The sequence below is a fragment of the Ovis canadensis genome, chromosome 2 (genome assembly GCF_042477335.2).
Source record: "Ovis canadensis isolate MfBH-ARS-UI-01 breed Bighorn chromosome 2, ARS-UI_OviCan_v2, whole genome shotgun sequence".
In the NCBI taxonomy this organism is placed as follows: domain Eukaryota; kingdom Metazoa; phylum Chordata; class Mammalia; order Artiodactyla; family Bovidae; genus Ovis; species Ovis canadensis.
Window position 1 is genome coordinate 38,449,144 of NC_091246.1, and position 19,742 is coordinate 38,468,885.

At 44.6% G+C, this 19,742-nt stretch overlaps 1 protein-coding gene across 13 annotated transcripts in view; it reads right to left on the reverse strand.

The window, feature by feature from the left end:
* The window catches only part of PTK2B (protein tyrosine kinase 2 beta), a 138,037-nt gene that overhangs the window by 35,325 nt on the left and 82,970 nt on the right, over window positions 1-19,742 (reverse strand). For all 13 annotated transcript variants that reach the window (XM_069575929.1, XM_069575926.1, XM_069575922.1 and 10 more), the window contains 2 exons: window positions 836-1,014; window positions 202-289 (listed from right to left, as the gene is read on the reverse strand). In XM_069575929.1, the coding sequence (XP_069432030.1) occupies window positions 202-289; window positions 836-1,014 (267 nt within the window). The remainder of the gene's footprint in view (window positions 1-201; window positions 290-835; window positions 1,015-19,742) is intronic.

The following is a 19,742-nucleotide window of genomic DNA, read 5'->3' on the forward strand; positions in this document are numbered from 1 at the left end:
AGAGGGCCTGTGCCTATGGGGAGGGGTCATTCAGCCCTCAGGTGTGAAGGAAGCAGGTTTGGATAGCTGACCAGGGACCAAGGAATGTCCCCGAGAGAACTTTCCTGGAATGAGACCTTCAAAATGCAAGCCTTGTCTTTCCATCTCCCCAGGAGAGGATGGTCATTGGACCCAGGGGACTGGAAGATAAAACACTTTTACCTGTTGGTAAAAATAAAGCAGCGTGGTCTTGTCTTCTTTCAGGCTCTCCATGAAGTCCTCTGGCAGGTAGCGGACTTGAAGGTCATACCTGGGACAGGAAGTTCAAATTCTCTGGTTGACAGAGGGAAGCTCGTCCTGCCAGGGGCTGCCACGGAGCTCCTGGCTACCCATTCAGGACTTGCTCCTTCTTTCCCTCCTTTCCATGGGTGGGACCACAGAGGACGGGCGGGGCGGGGGGGGGGGGTGCGGGTTGCCAGGCACAGTGGTCAGTGCTGGTTCTGACTCTCTGTCTCCTCCCCGTGATGGTAGCTGCTCTCCTTAGGTTTACTCCCCAGCCCTTGGCTTGGCTCCCCCTCCTCCTTGCACTTCTGCTCCTCCTCCTCCATAGCGCCAAGAGCATCCAGTCCAGGGATGCACCTAGATATCCATCTTGGAATGCGGATGTGTGATGAGCCCTTATTAGGTCTTAGCAAACACATGTATTGGATGCTGCAGAAGGGCCAACCTAATATGCCACTCAGATTTTCTATAATATTCTCAGACGTTGGTAAGTGCTCTGAGGAAAGGCGTCCCAGGGTCTCCCCACTCCTCATTTCCCCCACCTCCATTCCAGAACCTGCGGCTCCTCTCTTACCTCCACTCGGCTTCCACATGCAGACACTCATACTTGTCCTGCACCTCCCCCACTGTCATCAGCGGATGTAGCCAGTGGATCTCGTCTGACTTCATGTGCTTCAGCCTCAGCCCATAGCAGTCAGCCAGCTGGATGTTGGGCCCGATCCGCCCGCTCAGCAGGATGGAGGCGATGACTTCCTACAGAGGAGAAAAGAGGAGGCTTGACTCAGGGGTATGCCCTTCTGGGCTCCCACAGTCCTCACAGAGCCCCTGGAAGTGTGATTCTCTAGGGTGGGATTCTGACTTAAACCTTTTATTTGTCTCTGATTCACTAGCACCTAGTGTAAGGCTTGGTATGCAGTAGGCTCTATGTGATGAATGAGCAAGTTTGCAAAGTCAGACAGAGATGGAGGAACTGAGAGGAGAAGCAAAGGAGAAAATGCAGTGAGGCAAAGAGCATGGATTCCATGCTTATGCATTTCATTCCAACCCAACCAATCCATAACTGACCAGGTAAGAGCACCCTCTGAATGGCTTCCAATTTAGCCAGCATTAATAAGCATCTGCAGCAGGCATTTCTGGGAACTGTGCATACATTATTTCACTGAATCTGTGCAACACAAGGGAGCAGGTGTTACATTCCCATTTGGCTGATGGGGAAAGTTATGGAGATCACAGGGGCTTCCTTGATAGCTCAGTTGGTAAAGAATCCATCTGCAATGCAGAAGACCCAAGTTCAATGACTGGCCTGGGAAGATCTGCTGGAGAAGGGATAGGCTACCCAGTCCAGTATTCTTGGGCTTCCCTTGTGGCTCAGCTGGTAAAGAATCTGCCTGCAATGCGGGAGAGCTGGGTTTGATCCCTGGGTTGGGAAGATCCCCCAGAGAAGGGAAAGGCTACCCACTCTAATAATCTGGCCTGGAGAATTCTATGTACTATATAGTCCATGGGGTTGCAAAGAGTCAGACACAACTGGGCGACTTTCACTTCACTTCACTTTAATGGAGATCACACAGCTCATGGCATTAAGCTGGAATATGGATTCTGAGCCCTGGACTCTGAGAACTAGTACTAGATCAAGCTGCTTCATGGAAATGTGGGCAGGGTAAGATAGAAGGGCAGACTTGTACTAGGGATTAGGTGGCACCATTTCTGTACAAGAAGCCTGGCCACCAGAAACAGAGTGTTGACAAAAAATTAGGTGCCCTCCTTATCCCTGTTTTCTTGACCAGAAGCCAGCCCACCTCACAGCCTGATGCCATAGCTTCCTGGCCTGGAGCCTGAGCTGGATTAATAGGCCTATTGACAGCAGCCTGGAAAACCACCATCTATAAAGTCCTGCCTAGTTCTGAAGTCACACTGGTTTCACTTTAACTCAGGTTACTCATGGAGTTCCACACATAATTGGTCAATCAAGCCCACTCCCGATGGAGTAAAAAGTACTCTAAAGGCAAATGAAAAACTCACAAGCACTAACCAATCTCTGCTGAGTATCTTTGCAGTACATGCCACCCAGTCTGAGACCCCTGTGAATACTGAAAACTTCAAATATATATGAAGAAGGCACAAGTCAGTAGTTTAGTATAATAAATCCCCATGTATACCCCACCCATCCGCAACAGTTACTAACATTTCACCATTTTTACTTCTATAACACCACCATCTACTACTTAACCACCACTCAACTATCATCAATTTTTTACAGTTCTTCTTTCACAGTGAAATTTATATTAAAGACACAAAGTTTAGCTACACAGTTTGACACATGAACAGACCTGTGCAACCCACATATCAATTAAGATATTTCCAGATCTCCAGAAAGTTCCCTCATATCCCTTTTCAGTCAAATTTCATGGTACATTCCTACTTATGGTTCTAGGCAACAATTTTTTTTCCTCCCATTTTTACTTAGCTTTGTCTGTTGTGGAACTGCATATAATTGGAATCATTTCATATATATTATTCATCCTCTTGTTGCTAAATACCTGGGCTATTCCTCATTTTTGCTATTGTAAATAAAATTACTATGAGCATTAATGTACAAGTCTTTTTGAGTATGTGTGTTGTCATTTCCTCTGGACAAATACCTAGGAGAAAAATGACTGGGTCAAAGGTAGATGAACTTTATAAGTGATTGCTACAATGATTCCATTTTATATATATATTGTGATATATGAGATGTCCATTACACTACATCCTCTCCAACTTTTGGTGTTAGAAATGTTTTTCAGTTCAGTTCAGTTCAGTTCAGTCTCTCAGTCGTGTCTGACTCTTTGTGACCCCATGAATCGCAGCACGCCAGGCCTCCCTGCCCATCACCAACTCCCGGAGTTCACTCAGACTCACGTCCATTGAGTCCGTGATGCCATCCAGCCGTCTTATCCTCTGTCGTCCCCTTTTCCTCCTGCCCCCAATACCTTCCAGCATCAGAGTCTTCTCCAATGAGTCAAATCTTCACATGAGATGGCCAAAGTACTGGAGTTTCAGCTTTAGCATCAGTCGTTCCAAGGAACACCCAGGACTGATCTCCTTTAGAATGGACTGGTTGGATCTCCTTGCAGTCCAAGGGACTCTCAGGAGTCTTCTCCAACACCACAGTTCAAAAGCATCAATTCTTCGGCGCTCAGCTTTCTTCACAGTCCAACTCTCACATCCATACATGACTACTGGAAAAACCATAGCCTTGGCTAGACAGACCTTTGTTGGCAAAGTAATATCTCTGTTTTTTAATATGCTATCTAGGGTGGTCATAACTTTTCTTCCAAGGAGTAAGCGTCTTTTAATTTCATGGCTGCAGTCACCATCTGCAGTGAGTTTGGAGCCCAGAAAAATAAAGTCTGACACTGTTTCCCCATCTATTTGCCATGAAGTGATAGGACCGGATGCTATGATCTTTGTTTTCTGAATGTTGAGCTTTAAGCCAACTTTTTCACTCTCCTCTTTCACTTTCATCAAGAGGCTTTTTAGTTCCTCCTCACTTTCTGCCATAAGGATGGTGTCATCTGCATATCTGAGGTTATTGATATTTCTCCTGGCAGTCTTGATTCTAGCTTGTGTTCTTCCAGCCCAGCGTTTCTCATGATATACTCTGCATATAAGTTAAATAAGCAGGGTGACAATATACAGCCTTGACGTCCTCCTTTTCCTATTTGGAACCAGTCTGTTGTTCCATGTGGAATATTAGACATTTTAGTGAGTATGCATAGTATCCCACTGTGTTTTTAACTTGCATTTCCCTGAAGACTAACAATATTGAGCACTCTTCCATCTGCTTATAACAGTTGATATGTCTTCCTTTGTGAGGTACTTGTTCAAATTCGTTGTCCATTGTGTGTGTGTGTGTATTGATTGTAGGAGGTCCTTATACAATCTAGATAAAAGTACTTTGCATATGTTTTATGAATATCTTCTCTAGATCTCTCCTGTGAAAGAAAGTGAAAGTGAAAGTCGCTCAGTCATGTCTGACTCTGCGACCCCTTGAACGTAGGCTAGCAGACTGTTCTGTCCATGAAATTCTCTAGCTCAGAATACTGGAGTAGGTAACCATTCCCTTCTCCAGGGGATCTTCCCAACCCAGGGATCAAACTGAGGACTCCCACATTGCAAGTGGATTCTTTACCATCTGAGCCACCAGGGAAGCCCAAGAACACTGGAGTGGGTAGCTTATTCCTTCCCCAGGGGATCTTCCAGACCCAGGAATCGAACCAGGATCGCCTGCATTGCAGGTGGATTCTTTATCAGCAGAGCTACCCGGGAAGCCCAGATCTGTACTGTGCCTATTATTTATTTCCTTAACAGCATCTTTCAATAAAGTTTCATTTACCAAAATATTCTTTTATGGTCAGTGCTTTTTGCATCTTAAGAAATCTTTGCCTGTCTCCAAATCATGAATATATTCTCCTGTTTTATTTTGGTATAAACTTCATAGCTTTAGGACTTCCCTGGTGGTCCAGTGGCCAATGCAGGGGTCGTGGGCTCAATGCCTGGTCTGGGAAGACTCCATGTGCAGAGGGATAACTAAACCTGTGTGCCACAACTATTGGACTCCTCGTTCCCTAGAGCCCATGCTCCACAATAAGAGACTGCAGACTGCAACCGGAGAGGAACCCCTGCTGTCCAAAACTAGGGAAAGGCCGCACACAGCAAAAAAGACTTGGTGCAGCCAAAAATTAATTGATTTTTAAAAGGTTATAAAATAAAAACTTCATAGTTTTAGCTTTTACCTTTGTCTCTGTGATTGAGCTTGAGTTAACTTTTGTGTCTGGCATGAAGTAGGGGTCAAACAAAAATTTTTTTTAATCATAAAGATCTATGGTTATTCAGCATTGGCTGTTGATTTTCATCTCCTAATTGAGTTGCTTTGCTGTCTGTGTCAAAATCAATTGGCCATATAAATTCTGGGCTCTCAGTTCTGTTCTATTGATTTCCGCCTGCACTGTGCCAATGCCACTCTGCATTACTGTAGCTTTAGATAAGATCTTTTAAATTTTTATTTATTTATTTTATTTAGTTTGGTGTGCTGGGTCTTCATCGCTGCACACTGGGTTTCTCTGGTTGCAGTGAGTGGAGGATACTCCCCAGGAGCAGTACATGGGCTTCTCTTTGTGGTGTCTTTTCCTTGTTTCGGAGTAGGAGCTCTAGGTACCTGGGCCTCAGTAGTCAGGTACCAAGGCATGTGAGATCTTAGTTCCCAGACCAGGGATTGAACCTGTGTCCCTTGCATTGGCAGGCAGACCAGAGAACGAGTGAACCGCCGAACCACCATTCTTAACCAGTGAACCTCCAGGGAAGTGCCTAGAGGAGCTCTTGAAGTCAAACAGCATAAGCCTTCCGCCATTTCTTCCCCAAGATTATTGTGCTATTCTGGGTCTCTGCATCTCCATATACATTTTTGAATCAGTTTGTCACTTTCTATTTAAAATATCTGCTGAATTGTGATTGAGACTGTGTTACATCTATAGCTTAGTGAGGGAGAACTGGCATCTTAACAGCACGGAGTCTTCCATCCTCACACATGGTATATTTCTCCACTCATTTTGCTTGTCTTTCATGTTTGTCAGCAGTGATTTGTAGTTTCCAGTGTATAGGTTTTACAGGTCTTTTGTTAAATTCATTCCTAATTTTAACAATTGGGACTGATGCTGGAACTCCAATACTTTGACCACTTGATGTAAACAGCTGACTCATTGGAAAAGACGCTGATGCTGGGAAAGATTGAGGGCAGGAGGAGAAGGGGACGGCAGAGGATGAGATGGTTGGGGGGAATCACTGACTCAATGAACATGAGTTTGAGCAAACTCTGGGAGATAGTGAAGGACAGGGAAGCCTGGCATGCTGCAGTCCATGGGGTCACAATGAGTTCAACACGACTTAGCAACTGTACAACAACAACATGGTTTGAGAGAGAAAGGTCTGTTTATTGAGAGAACCTAGGACCAATGACACCCTGATAGTCAGCTGGATATCAAACACCCAGTCTTACTTTCCAAATACCCTTCTGTACTAAACAGATCCAGGATTCCTTGGAGAAATGCTGATTCCCTGGCTGGGGCAAAGAAGGTCTGAGATGAGCCTGGAATATCTTTTACGCTATAAGAAAAGGAAGTGTTTAGAGAATGTTGGGGGATGCATAACAAGGAACCCGTATCAGCTTAAAGGGGCTGGACAAGCCAAGCCTGGGAGAACATAAGCATTACAGTCTACATGGTGGAGTGCATCCACAGAATAAAACAGAATCTAGGACAGATCAGCAAATAAATGGGGGAGAAGAGGATGCTTTTCTTTAGAGTAGAATACTAACTAGGAAATATAGAAGGATGGAAATAGAAAATAACTGTCAACAAACTCAGTGTTGGTTAGTTCAGGCATGATTAATCAATGGAAGATAAGGCTGGAGGGCAGAGGATACTGACATGGTCTGAGTGTATCTCCTTTCAGACTCTAATCAAATACAAAGGAAAACCTGGCAGACACAAGTGACCAGGTCAACAAAGATAACTTCACCAGTGCTAGGACAAGGTCAAGAGGACATGCCTCCCACCTTGATACACTGAGATGGGTACAGGACATCATTTCTGTGCTGTCTCTGCTCTGAGTTCACGATGAGTCTAGGCACGGACCTGGGCGAGTGGTCTCCTCAGAGACTGATGGATGGAATAAAGGGGTTAACTCTCTCAGACTGAGAAACTCCTTCAGATTGGAGGAGACCAGAGAGTTATGACAACCAAATGCAATGTGTGTTCCTGGACCAGACAGGAAAAATAGATATTTTAGGCACAGTTGGTGAAATTTGAATGGGTTCTATGGTTTGGGTTTCCCTGGTGGCTCAGCAGTAAAGAATTCACCTGCCAATGCAGGAGACATGAGTTCGATCCCTGGGTCAGGAAGATCCCCTGGAAAACGAAATAGCAACCCATTCTAGTATTCTTGCCTGGAGAATCCCATGGACAGAGGAGCCTCGTGGGTTACATTCCAGGGGGCCACAAAGAATAGGACACGGCTTAGCAACTGAACAGCAAATGGTTTAGATGGTAGTGGTGATTGTAGCAACGGTGATTTCCCACTTTGGACGGTCACAGTTCTGTAGAAGAGTGACCTTGTGTGGGAGAAATAAACACTGAAGTCTTTCCAGTGATGGAGCAGTACTGCTGCAACTTGCTTTCAAATAACTCAGGAAGAGAATAAGGATAGTGGGCAGAGTGTATGCGTGTTTATGAAGAGATAGGGCCACTATATATGGAAAATGACACATTTAAAAGATTGGGAAATCTGGAGGTAGGTGATATGGGACTTCGGCCACATCTTTCAACTTTTTTATGTTTTAAATAATTTCAAAATGAAGAGAGTCTCTGGTAAGGGAGATTCCCAGCCATATAAGAATTAAAGGCACCATATCAAATGGACTAATAGAATTTCTGCCCAGCTGGACAGGGGCCTTGCATCCAGCTTCTTTTCCACTCAGAGTCTCTGAGAGGAGCCAGACTGTATCCACTGTTTGCTCTGTGGTTTGTAAAACTCTACAGGGCATAACTGGTGCAAATTTTTTCCCCCTAGGTTTCCTTCTAAAATGCAACCAACTTCTATCATGGAGATGTTGGGATAAGGTTAACTCTAGATCTTTAGAGTGGAAATTCATTAAGAGACTCTTCATACAACAGATTTTCACAGGAAGATTGATCTCAGCTTCAGGTAAGGAAAAGTATGAAGCGTACTATCTGGGGGGCTGCCTGGTACTGAGCAGACTTTTACCAGAAGGCATTCTTCCTAGAGGAGGAAACCTGAAGCTCCTGGGGGGAGGGAGATTTACCAAATGGCTACTCCACCCACCGTCACCCCACTAGTTACTGATGAAAGGATGTTGTACATAAAAGAACTTGGCTGCTCTTTGTCCTTGCTCTGGGAAGGGAGCCTCTGAACCCCTGAAATTTCCTAAGTGTCACTTAGAGTATCTTTATTGTTCCTGGTGGGTTCCTTGGACTGAGGTTTATGCTGATGAAGTGATTCATGGTGGGCCCCTGAAAAGTCTCATGATGAGGGCTGGCCTTGTTGGAAAAACCAACCATGTCATTAGAGATTTAGAGCTTTGAATTACATGATATTAGCCTGGCTGAGGAGGAGGTGGAAGGTTGGAAGATCATATCAAATAGATAAAGAAAATGTGATGCACAAATACAATGGAATATTACTCAGCCATTAAAAGGAATGGAATAATGCCATTTGCAGGAACATGGACAGATCTGGAGACTGTCATACTCAGTGAAGTAAATCAGATAGAAAAATAGAAATATAATACAATATCCCTTCTATGCAGACTCTAAAAAGAAAAATTATATAAATGGATTTATTTACAAAACAGAAATAGACTTGCAGATTTTAAAAATGAACTTGTGGTTGCCACAGGGAAGGATGAGGGGATGGGACAGTTAGGGATTTTGGGATGGACGTGTACACACTGCTATATTTAAAATGGATAACCAGCAAGAACCTACTATATAGCACAGGGAACTCTGTTCAATGTTATGTGACAGCCTGGTTTGGAGGAGAATGGATACGTGTATACGTACGGCTGAGTCCCTTCACTGTTCACCTGAAACTATTACAACATTGTTAATCGACTCTACCCCAGTAGAAAATAAAAACTTTAAAAACTTTAAAAATAAAATAAATAAAAAAGAAGACGCTTCTTTTTGGGGGGTGGAAGGGAGAAAGTGGCTTAAAGAGGAAGGGGCCCCTAGAGTGAGCCGGGGAATCAATTTAAAAGAAAAAAACTTTGAGGTTTGACATGATCTCACCATGGAGGCCTCGGCATCAGTCCTGCAGGCCCCTCACTCTTCACTGCCTCTTCTCTCACATCCACATAGCTTCTTGTCCAAACGGTGGGAGCAGCGGTATCAGCTCTCTGCCCACAGCTCATAAACTGTCATTAATGAGTTCTATATTTCTTTCTCTATGAATAAAATCACTTTGAAAAACAAGAGTATAGGATGTTTACCTGCTCATGAAATTGCCATATGCTACATGGTAGAAAGAGGGGGGCAGTGGGGAAGCTGTCTTAATTTTATCAATTGTTATTGAGCTAAGCCCAGGATTCTTTTTCTTTTTTTTGCTACAAGAAAATCTTTCCTTCTGCCCATGTGAGGGCTACTGAAAGGCAGGCCCCCAATCAGCCCATGGCTCACAGCTTCAGATGTGCAAATAGTGGGATTTCTGTGGCTTTTCCTCCTGCTTGACTGACATAAAAGTATTGGCTTTATCAACCAGCGTGAAGACCTCAGACTGCCTTCACCTCTCTCCCTGTTCTCTGGCATCTCCTCTTACAGGTCAGAAACAAACAAGGGGCAGGACTAGATGCCTATCCCCATGCCCAGGATAATGTAGTTATAAAGAAAAAAGATCCGAGCAATTATTCCTCAATCCATTTTCTTGCTCTTTTGTTGGAGTTGAGTCACATTTTTTTCCATCTGAAATTGACTTTTTTTAAAAAATTGATTTTTATATATAGTGTGAGGGCTCAGACAGTAAGGAATCTGCCTGCAATGCAGGAGACCCGGGCTCAATCCCTGGTTGGGAAGATTGCCTGAAGAAGGGAATGGCAACCCACTCTAGTATTCTTGCCTACAGAATCCTATGGACAGAGGATCCTGGGGGCTATAATCCAGGGGGTCACAAAGAGTCGGATATGGCCAGCAACTAAACCATCATGCCTGATGTCACACCCCTTACTGGGGGAAGCCTGCAACCAGTGATTGGTCACCGTGGGGGTTTCAAGCCCTTATCCTTTCATGCCCAGCAGAGCCATCCCATCCCAGCTCCAGTGCTCCCTGTGACATGTCCTGTCACAGCCCAACTCTTTTCTCTGTCCAGTCCTGTTTTTTTCAATCACTCGCTCCAGGTGAGGTTCATGGACATGCTCACTGATGCTTCCTGCCTGCAAAGATCGTTAGGGTCTGCTTTCTGGGAACCCACCTGAGGCTCTGGCCTTCATTTGCTTTCCAGGCTTGATCTAACTCACTCTCCTTACTTCTTACTCTTTGGCTTATGAAAACAAAATGATGGAACTTAGGGACTTCCTTGGTGGTCCATAGTTAAGACTTCATCTTCCAGTGCACAGGGTTTGGATTTCATCCCTGGTCAGAGAGCTAAGATCCCACATGCCACTTGGCCAAAACACCAAAATGTAAAACAGAAACAATATGGTCCATATTACAAAAAATCTTTTTAAAATAATAGAAATTAAAATTTTAATAACTTGAAACTTTGGTTTTATAAAGTCCTGCTTAAATTGTACTTTAAAAGTTACCCCTTTGAAACGAAAGGCACATTTAAAGAGGTGACTTTTGTTACTGGGTTCTCATTTTCTAGACAATAAGATCCAGACTCTTTAACATGAGGCATAAAAGGCTCTCTGGAATTTTCCTCTGTGTGTTTTTTCCAGATCATCTCCCACGCTGACACACAATGAATTCTAAGCACCTGCCATCTCCCAGTATTACTCTCCATGCCCAGGAGGCTCTTCCCTCCTACAGGATGCCAGGTCCCCTCCCCTCCTGTCCTCTCCTGATTGAGTTGCATCAAAGCAGTCCCATCAAAGCAGTCAGTCCTAAAGAAACTCAACCATGAATATTCATGGGAAGAACTGATGCTGAAGCTTAAGATTCAAAACTTTGGCCACCTGATTCGAAGAGCCTACTCATTGGAAAAAACCTTGATGCTGGGAAAGATGGAAGGCCAAAGGAGAAAGGGATAGCAGAGGATGAGATGGTTAGACAGTATCACCAACTAAATGGACATGAATTTGAGCAAACTCCTGGAGACAGTGAAGGACAGCAAAGCCTGTTGCAAACAGTCAGACAGGACTTAGCAATTGAACAATAACAACAAGCTCTCTGAGGTCCCCTGGGAAGCCCTGCCTGAATTGCCTTGACAGGGTTTGTTTTCATCCCTGGGTTCCCAAAGAAGTTTGCACACTCTAAGATGCTGTTGGGCTTCCCTGGTGGCTCAGATGGTAAAGAATCCGTCTGCAATGCAGAATGCGGGAGACCCGGGTTTGATCTCTGGGTTGAGAAGATCCCCTGGAGAAGGGAACAGCTATCCACTCCGGTATTCCAGCCTAGAGAATTCCACAGACAGAGGAGCCTGGAAGACTACAGTTCATAGGACTGCAAAGAGTCCGACACGACTGAGTGATTTTCACTTTCATGTTTGTCTTTCAGGTTGCTGTTATGGGTTGAATTTCCCACCCTCCCCACTGGGATATGTTGAAATCCGAACTGCCAGACCTTAGAACATGACCTTATTTGGAAGCAAGAGTTTTAGAGACTAATCGACTTTAAATGAAGTAGTTAGAGTGGACCTTAATCCAATATGACAGGTGTCTTTATAAAAAAGAGAAATTCGGACCCAATGGGAATTACACACCCAAGAAGAATGCCATGTGAAGATAGGGGATCTTATTGCAGAAACCAGTAATTGAGAAACCAAGCACCACATTCGGAGAGTTGGAGAACTCAGGTTTATGACGCCGGCGGGACCACAGGAGTTAACACTCTAAGCTCTGAGCCCCAAACAAAGGGGTTACAGAGCTTTTATAGACAGACTATAGTGGGCAACACTAGCTGCTAATAGGCTGGTTTAAACTAAGGGGTTTTGCACACTGGGAACAGCAGTCAAGATGGGGAAGGGGATGCCTGACCTTTACACGGAGAGGCACGATTAAGCAGGTTTGCAGGGCCTTGCAAAAAGCAGCACAAGGGTGAGTGAGATAAGCTCCAGCTTCTAGTATTTTAAGTCCCCACTTTCTGAGACTACATGATATAGGTGATCCAGACTTTGCAAGGAGCAAGCTGAGTTACAGAGGCAGAAAGAGCAGGAGGTTATGTAAAATTTTAACTTTTCCTTTTCATTCTTAGTGATACTTCTGCGAGCCCAGGAATGGTAATGGTTGCTAGGAACCACGCAAGGTGAGGAAGATGCAAGGAAACATTGTTCTCTTAGAGGTTTCTGAGGGAACATGGCTCTGCCAACAACTTGACCTTGGACTTCTAGCCTGCAGATCTGTGATAAAAATGAATTTTTGTTGTTTTGACTCACCCCACTTGTGTTACTTTGTTAGAGAAGCCAGAAGAAATTAATACAGACATTCACCAATTAGAACTAAGGCAATGGTTGATATTTGTCTTTCTAACCTTTCAGATGCAAGGTCGGAAGCCAAACCTTACATACAATATTATCCTTTTGACAAGCCCGGTACTTGGCCCACAGGAGAGTCTCAAATACTTCAGTGATGAATGAATGAGTAAATGAATAGAAGTCAGTTCTCTGGATAAGAAGTCAGGGTTATGAGAGACAGGGACCCACATTAAAAGATGTTCAAGAAATCAAGAGTGTGGTGACTAATGACATCACCAAGACTTTGGCATCTATCAGATCCAGCCAAGATTGTGTAGTAGGCCGTGATCAGGTTAGCTAACCTCTACTTCCTCATCTGAAAAATGGGGAGAATACCTCTTTTGTTATGAGATTTTTGGATGGGATTAGATAAGATAACATGTGGTATAAATATAAGGAGCAGATATAAAACTATAAACATGTAACACTGTCCCTTTTCCACCTTCTAAGGAGGTTTCCATGTACCACTCAACTCTTGAACTTGGTAATGGGGAGCATGAAGCAATGCAGTTGAATCTGAATTATACACTGGAAGACACAAACAGTTGACTGTACGTGTGTGTGCTAAGTCACTTCAATTGTGTATGACTCTTTGTAACCCTATGGATGGTAGCCCGTCAGGCTCCTCTGTCCATGGAATTCTCCAGGCAAGAATATTGGAGTGGCATGCCCCGTCTGTTACATCTCCTGTATCGGCAGGTGAGTTCTTTACCAGTAGTGCCACCTGGGGAGCCTAAGAGTTGACTAAGGGAAGAAAAAGAATGGATTTTGCCATGAGCAGTAGAGGGAAGGAAGATAAGAGCCTTCGTGGGCTGGATTTCAGGAATTTTTTAAAAATGCAAGTAAAGATATTTTTGGTCAGCAGTCAACCCGATTGGATATTAAGACATGATTATTAAAATGTTAAGAAATGTTGCTATTTTTCTTAAAAGTGATCCCTCAATGATATTTTTCCCCTAAAGGATTACTGTAAAGATTCAAGTTCAGTTCAGTTCAGTCGCTCAGTCATGTCCGACTCTTTGCGATCCCATGAATCGCAGCACGCCAGGCCTCCCTGTCCATCACCAACTCCCGGAGTTCACCCAGACTCATGTCCATCGAGTCAGTGATGCCATCCAGCCATCTCATCCTCTGTTGTTCCCTTCTCCTCCTGCCCCCAATCCCTCCCAGCATCAGAGTCTTTTCCAACAAGTCAACTCTTTGCATGAGGTGGCCAAAGTACTGGAGTTTCAGCTTTAGCATCATTTCTTCCAAAGAAATCCCAGGGCTGATCTCCTTCAGAATGGACTTTTAAATAGCAGACTAATAATTTTTTGAAATGTGATACTACTAAGATTGGCTTCAAGGATAAGTAAGCTGGCCAAGCTTTTGGTGGGTTCTACACATGTAAAGAGCTTACGAAGAAAGCTTACATAGCAAGCTTACCTAGCCTTAAACTAACACAGAGGAGTAGGTGCTTGATAAACAGTGGCCATTGTCAGGGTGGGTGGACAAAGGAGGAGAGATGAGCTTGGCTCAAGGTCAAGTTATCCTGGGAGTTGGATTAATGAACTCAAGAAGTCTATTTTGTCATTGTTTTCATCACTAAGTCATGTCCAACTCTTCTGAAACCCCATGGACTGCAGCACACCAGGCTCCTTTGTTCATAGCATTCCCCAGGAAAGAATACTGGAGTGGGTTGCCATTTCCTTCTCCAGGGGATCTTCCCAATCCAGGGATAGAACCCGTGCAGCTTGCATTGCAGGCGGATTCTTTACCACTGAGCCACCAGGAAGATCCCCAAGAAGTCTATAGCTGAGACACAAAATTTGAGAGCCTGAAATAGAGTCTAAAGTTGCCTGACCAGAGGCTCCTCTGACTCTCCCAGCCTGAGTTGGAGCTGGCGCCCTGGGAAATGGACCCATGGAGAAACTATCTGAGTAGAGGCTGAAGGAGAAAGAGAGAACCATGGTTACCAGTAACAGCTCTTCAGCTCCATCGAAGGGGTCCAGGTGGCTAAGGAAAGCCGTCTCTGGTAAAAGGATCTGAGATTGTCTCTAAGCTGAAGATAGTTCTGGTGGGAGCAGGCGGCTGACGAATGATGAATGAGCCTCAGAGGATGTCAGGTGATGGCTGTGGAGAAGTCGCCCAGGAAGAAATAGTGCAGACAAAAATGACTTCCTTCTGCCCAGAGCAAGAAAGCCACAAAGGGCTTTGCATTCCCAGGGCAACGCTCATGATAGCAGGCTTCTTCTTTTCCCCTTCAGCCACACATAGACACTGGAAGTGAAGTTCTGAGAAAGGCAGAAATAGGTGGAAAAGGACTTCTTTTTAAATGACTTGTACAGAATATAAGAGGTGTCCTCTGGAAAATATTCTGTTAAGAATAAGACTGTTCTGTCAAATGTTTGCATTTACTAATAAACCCCAAGAAAAGACTCTGGCTGCCAAGCTGAGATTTATTAATAGAGGGAGGAGGAATGAGATAATCCATTATGACAGAACCAAGAGGACTTCATGCACTTCTTTCTTTCTTTCTCATTTCTTTGAATATTAACTGTTTTCATTTGTTCATTTATTTATTTTTGCTGTACGGGGTCTTCATTGCTGCACACAGGCTCTCATTGCATGCAGTGAGTGGGGGCTACTCTTCGTTGAGGTGCACGAGCTTCTCGTTGGAGTGGCTTCTCTTATTGTAGAGCACAGGCTCCAGGTGCCCAGGCTTAGTTGCTCCATAGCATATGGGATCTTCCAGAACCAGGGATCGAACCCACTTGTCTCCTGCAACGGCGGGTGGACCCTTTACCAGTGGATCACCAGGGAAGTCCCTCATGTCCTTCTTTGAAAAAGTCTTCCTACCAAAATATCTCTTGAAGTCATGACTTGGTGATTTGTTTGTGTGGCGTATAGTGTCTGCCTTAGAGCGAGTTTGCTTCAGTGTGACTGGTGAAGCTTTATTCTCACATAGGGCAATGGGTTCCAGGTTGTTCATTTCACCATAATGCTCCGTAACTCACATCAGTGAGTCCTAACAGGCATTGGTATTTGGGGCCAGATGATTCTTTGCTGTGTGGTGCCATGTGGCATCTATGGCTGCAGCCTACTGAATGCCTTGCCCCCGTCATTCTGACAATGATGACAATGTGACAAGCAAAAAAGAAGGTCCCTACATGTTTCCAAATGCCAGGTTCCAGGAGATGTGGAACAGCCCTCAGGGTGAACTGCCAACTCATCTATTTGGTACTGTTTTCTTCTGCATGTATCGACACCAAAAATTACACAAGAAAACCTCTCAATAATTCTCATCCATGCATTCAATAATTAACATACTCTTGCATCAGGCTCCCTTCTAGGTGCTGTGGATACAGCAGAGAATGAGAGAAAGTCCTGTACCCGGGGAGCTCCCGTCCCAGTGCAAAGTATCAAGAATCTGAAGGGCTTCCCAAGTGACTCAGCAGTAAAGAATCTGCCTGCCAATGCAGGAGATGCGGGTTCAATCCCCGGGTCGGGATGATCCCCTGGAGGAAGAAATGGCGGTCCAGTCCAGTATTCTTGCCTGGGAAATCCCATGGACAGAGGAGCCCGGTGGGCTACAGTCCATGGGGTCATAAAGTGTTGGATATGACTGAGTGACTGAGCACAACACAGCATCAAGAATCCGAAATGTGTTTATATCTCGGATTTAGTTCTATGCCTGGAAGTGTGCTATAGACTGCTGGTGTCAGCCCCAATGGATACTCTGAAGCCTTAGGACTCAATGCGATGGTATCTAGAAGTGAGAGGTGAATAAGTCATGACGCTGGAGCCCTCACGTAGGAGACTAGTGCCCTTATAAGACGAGACAAAAGGGTGATGAACATTTTCTCTGTCATGTGAGGACAGCAAGAAGTGGCCGTCTGCAAGCCAGGAGGAGGGCTCTCACTGGAACCCAGCCCTCCTGGCACCCTGGTCTTGGATTTCTAGCTTCCAGAACTGGGAGCAACAACTCTCTGTTGTTTAAGGCCCGCAGCCTGGGCCGTGCTGTTACGGTGGCCACGCTGTTACAGCAGCCAAAGCATAAACTGATGAACTGATTCAAACCCCAGAAATATTCTGCACACAAAGAAACTCACTGCAGCAGTTATGAAAACAGCAAAAGCCCCAGCATAAGCCACCAATCCAAATAGTTCGAAAAGGACCGTGAAAGTGATGGGAGGACCACATAGGGTTTATGTGCTAGTATAATTTTACAAAAATTGTATGAAGAGCTTGTAATCACTTTTGAAAACAGCTTCTATTATAAATGGGAGGTGTAGTATATATATACCCTGGTGGCTCAGTGGTAAAGAATTTGCCTGCCAAGAAGATTCCCTGGAGAAGGAAATGGCAACCCACTCCAGTATTCTTGTCTGGAGAATCCCATGGACAGGGGAGCCTGGTGGCTACAGTCCAAGGGGTCACAAAAAAAGTTGGACATGACTTAGAGACTAAAAAACAGCAAAAACAACAGCAAGTACTATTATTGAATGAATATGTGTTCCATTCTACATATCATTGGATTCAATTTTCTAATATTTTGTTGAGTATTTTTGCCTGTATATTCATGATAGAAAATGATTTATAGTTTTCTATTCATGTCCATCTTTCATATATTCATATTATACTTGTAAAAAAACTTTGAAAATAAACGTCTAAATTTGGCTATTAGGCTTAGCTTAGCAGATGAGGCATAAAAAATCCACAGTGAAATAAGAGCAGACATCAGCTTCCAGTCCGAGACAAATGGTAACTTTTGCCTACATGCTTGGCTCACATGCTACCCGGTAGAGACCTCCTACCCAACTTATAGGATCAGCTCTTAAGAGATATACAAACTCCCCGGGCAATATAACACTCTAAAATTAAAATGCTGACTGGACAGCAAATGTCACAGGATCAGAGAAAAACAGTGGCCCAAACTCACTCAGGTCTTGATGAAAGTTAAGTTGAACAACTATTTTGCCTTCTGGATCTTGGAAGCTCATATGTAAAAGCAAACCTCACTGATGCAACCACAGCAATACAATCTACAACTCCACAGATATTCAAATATTCAGACATTAATAAGCTCATAAAACAGACCGGAATTCTAGACTCTTAAGTAAATTTAGAGATCACTTAATTTGATTCAGTTTTTAACTGAAGAAACTGAGAGCCTGGGAGGTCAAGTGACTTGCCCAGGAATATACAGGAGCTTCTATTTTAAGCCAGCTGAAATGCTGTTAACTCTCCTACACTTTATCACTTATGAAGGCTAAGCTTCCTTGAGGTCAACTTCCTCCTTGTCTTTACATCAAGTGACGTAGGAGATTCCTGGTCTCCTCTGTGGCCTACAGGCTCAGCTCATTCACTCATTCATCCATTTATTGTACAGACCTGAGTGTCTGCTTTCTGTTAGGCACTAAGTAGCCACTGGGGAGACAATGGTGAATGAGACATAGTCCCAGCTTTCCAGGAAGCCACCTCTGTTTAGAGGCTGACAAGAGGCAGGCACCGTACAACCTTTCTAGGGCTCAGATTAGGGAAACGGGAGCACAGTGGCACCACCTCCAACCCCATGAAACCCACCTACACCCCATCCCATCCCACCTACTCTTGTCACTTTTTCACAGTTCCTCCAAGACTCTGAGTATCTTGTGAGCTCTCAGATCCTCTACCATGCTTCTGTAGCCTGGGCTCCGGCCCACCTGGGTGATGGTTGATAATTCTTCTCCAGGGCATGTGAGCTAGGTGGGCAGCCTGCAGGCAGAAGTGAGTACTTCAGGGCAGTGACCAATCCCAGCAACCTGAGATTTCAAAGCAGTGAATTTGGGATGTGACTTGGAAAACTGATACTTTCAGTCTCCCTGGTGACTTAGCGTGTCTGCCTCATCTGGGAAGACTGTAGTAGTGATTATTTGAACCCCTCTGCCTACCCTATTCACAGCATCTCTTAGCATTCAATGCCACTGACCCCAGACACTGCCCTCTGTACACACCAGGTTAGTCCAAAAGTCTCTCTCCCTTGCTGGAATCTAGAGTTGAGACATGGAATTCCAGCCAGTCTCTGTTGACTTTATAACTGGAGTTCATCCATCCACCCATCCATCATTAAGTAACTACTCAATTCAGCAAACTGGGAAAACAAAAGGTTGCTCTCTCATGGAGCTTATTTTCTGTTGAGAGGAGGGTTAACAATAAACAAATAAGCATAATAATATCATAGGTCCTAATAAATACCAGGAAGACAAGCAATAAGGCAGGGCAGCAGAATGGTGGTCAGGAGAGGCTGCTATTCTGTGTGGTGTGTTTGTGCATGCTCAGCTGTGTCCAGCTTTTTGCAACCCCCTGGATTGTGGCCTGCCAGTTTCCTCTGTCCATGGGTTCCCTAGCAAGAATACTGGAGTGGATTGCCATTTCCTTTTCCAGGGGATCTTCCCAACCCAGGGATCAAACCTGGGTTTGATCTCCATTATAGGCAGATTCTTTACCATCTGAGCCATTCCATGTGGAGTGGCCAGCAAAGTTCTCTCTGATAAGGGGGCATTTGAATGGATCTCTGAAGGAAGTCAGGGAGAGAGGGATGGCCTTGTGAGGGGAAGGATCTTCCAGGCAAAGGGACCAGATGTACAGAGTTCCCAAGGAGAGCATTTATGAAGCTCTGTGTGCTTGGCACATTTGGGGAACTGTAAAGAGGCCAGTGGGGCTGAGGTGGGGAAGGCACAGAGGAGATGACGGCAGAAAATGTCAGAAGGCCAGGCCAGAGGTCAGCAGACTTTTTCTGGAAAGGGTCAGGTAGCAAATACTTCAGGTTTTGTGGCCAAATGGTTTCTGTTGCAACTATTCACTTCTGCTATTGTAGCTCAAATGCACCAGAAATAATACACAAACAAGTGTGGTTAGGTTCCCACCACCCCCCCCCCCCAACCAAATTTGTTAACAAAAACAGGTAGTGAGCCATATTTGGTCTGCAGGCCCTATTGCAGGTCAAGGCAAGCACTTTGGATTTTACCTTGGGTGAGGAAGGTAGGCACCAGAGAGTTTAAAGCAGAGCAGTGATATGATCGAAGGTGTACCTTAACTATATCCCTCTAACTGACTTGTGTTTGAAAAATTCACCATGTCTGCTGCCTGTGGAATGGAGCACACGGGGATACAGGCAGAGGCAGTAAGCAGGTGAATGCGTTATTCTAGGTAAGAGAATTCTAGGCTGTTATTCTAGGCTGTCGGCCTAGACCAGGGAAGAGGCAGCGGAGGTGCTGAGGAGGAATGCTCAGAAGCTG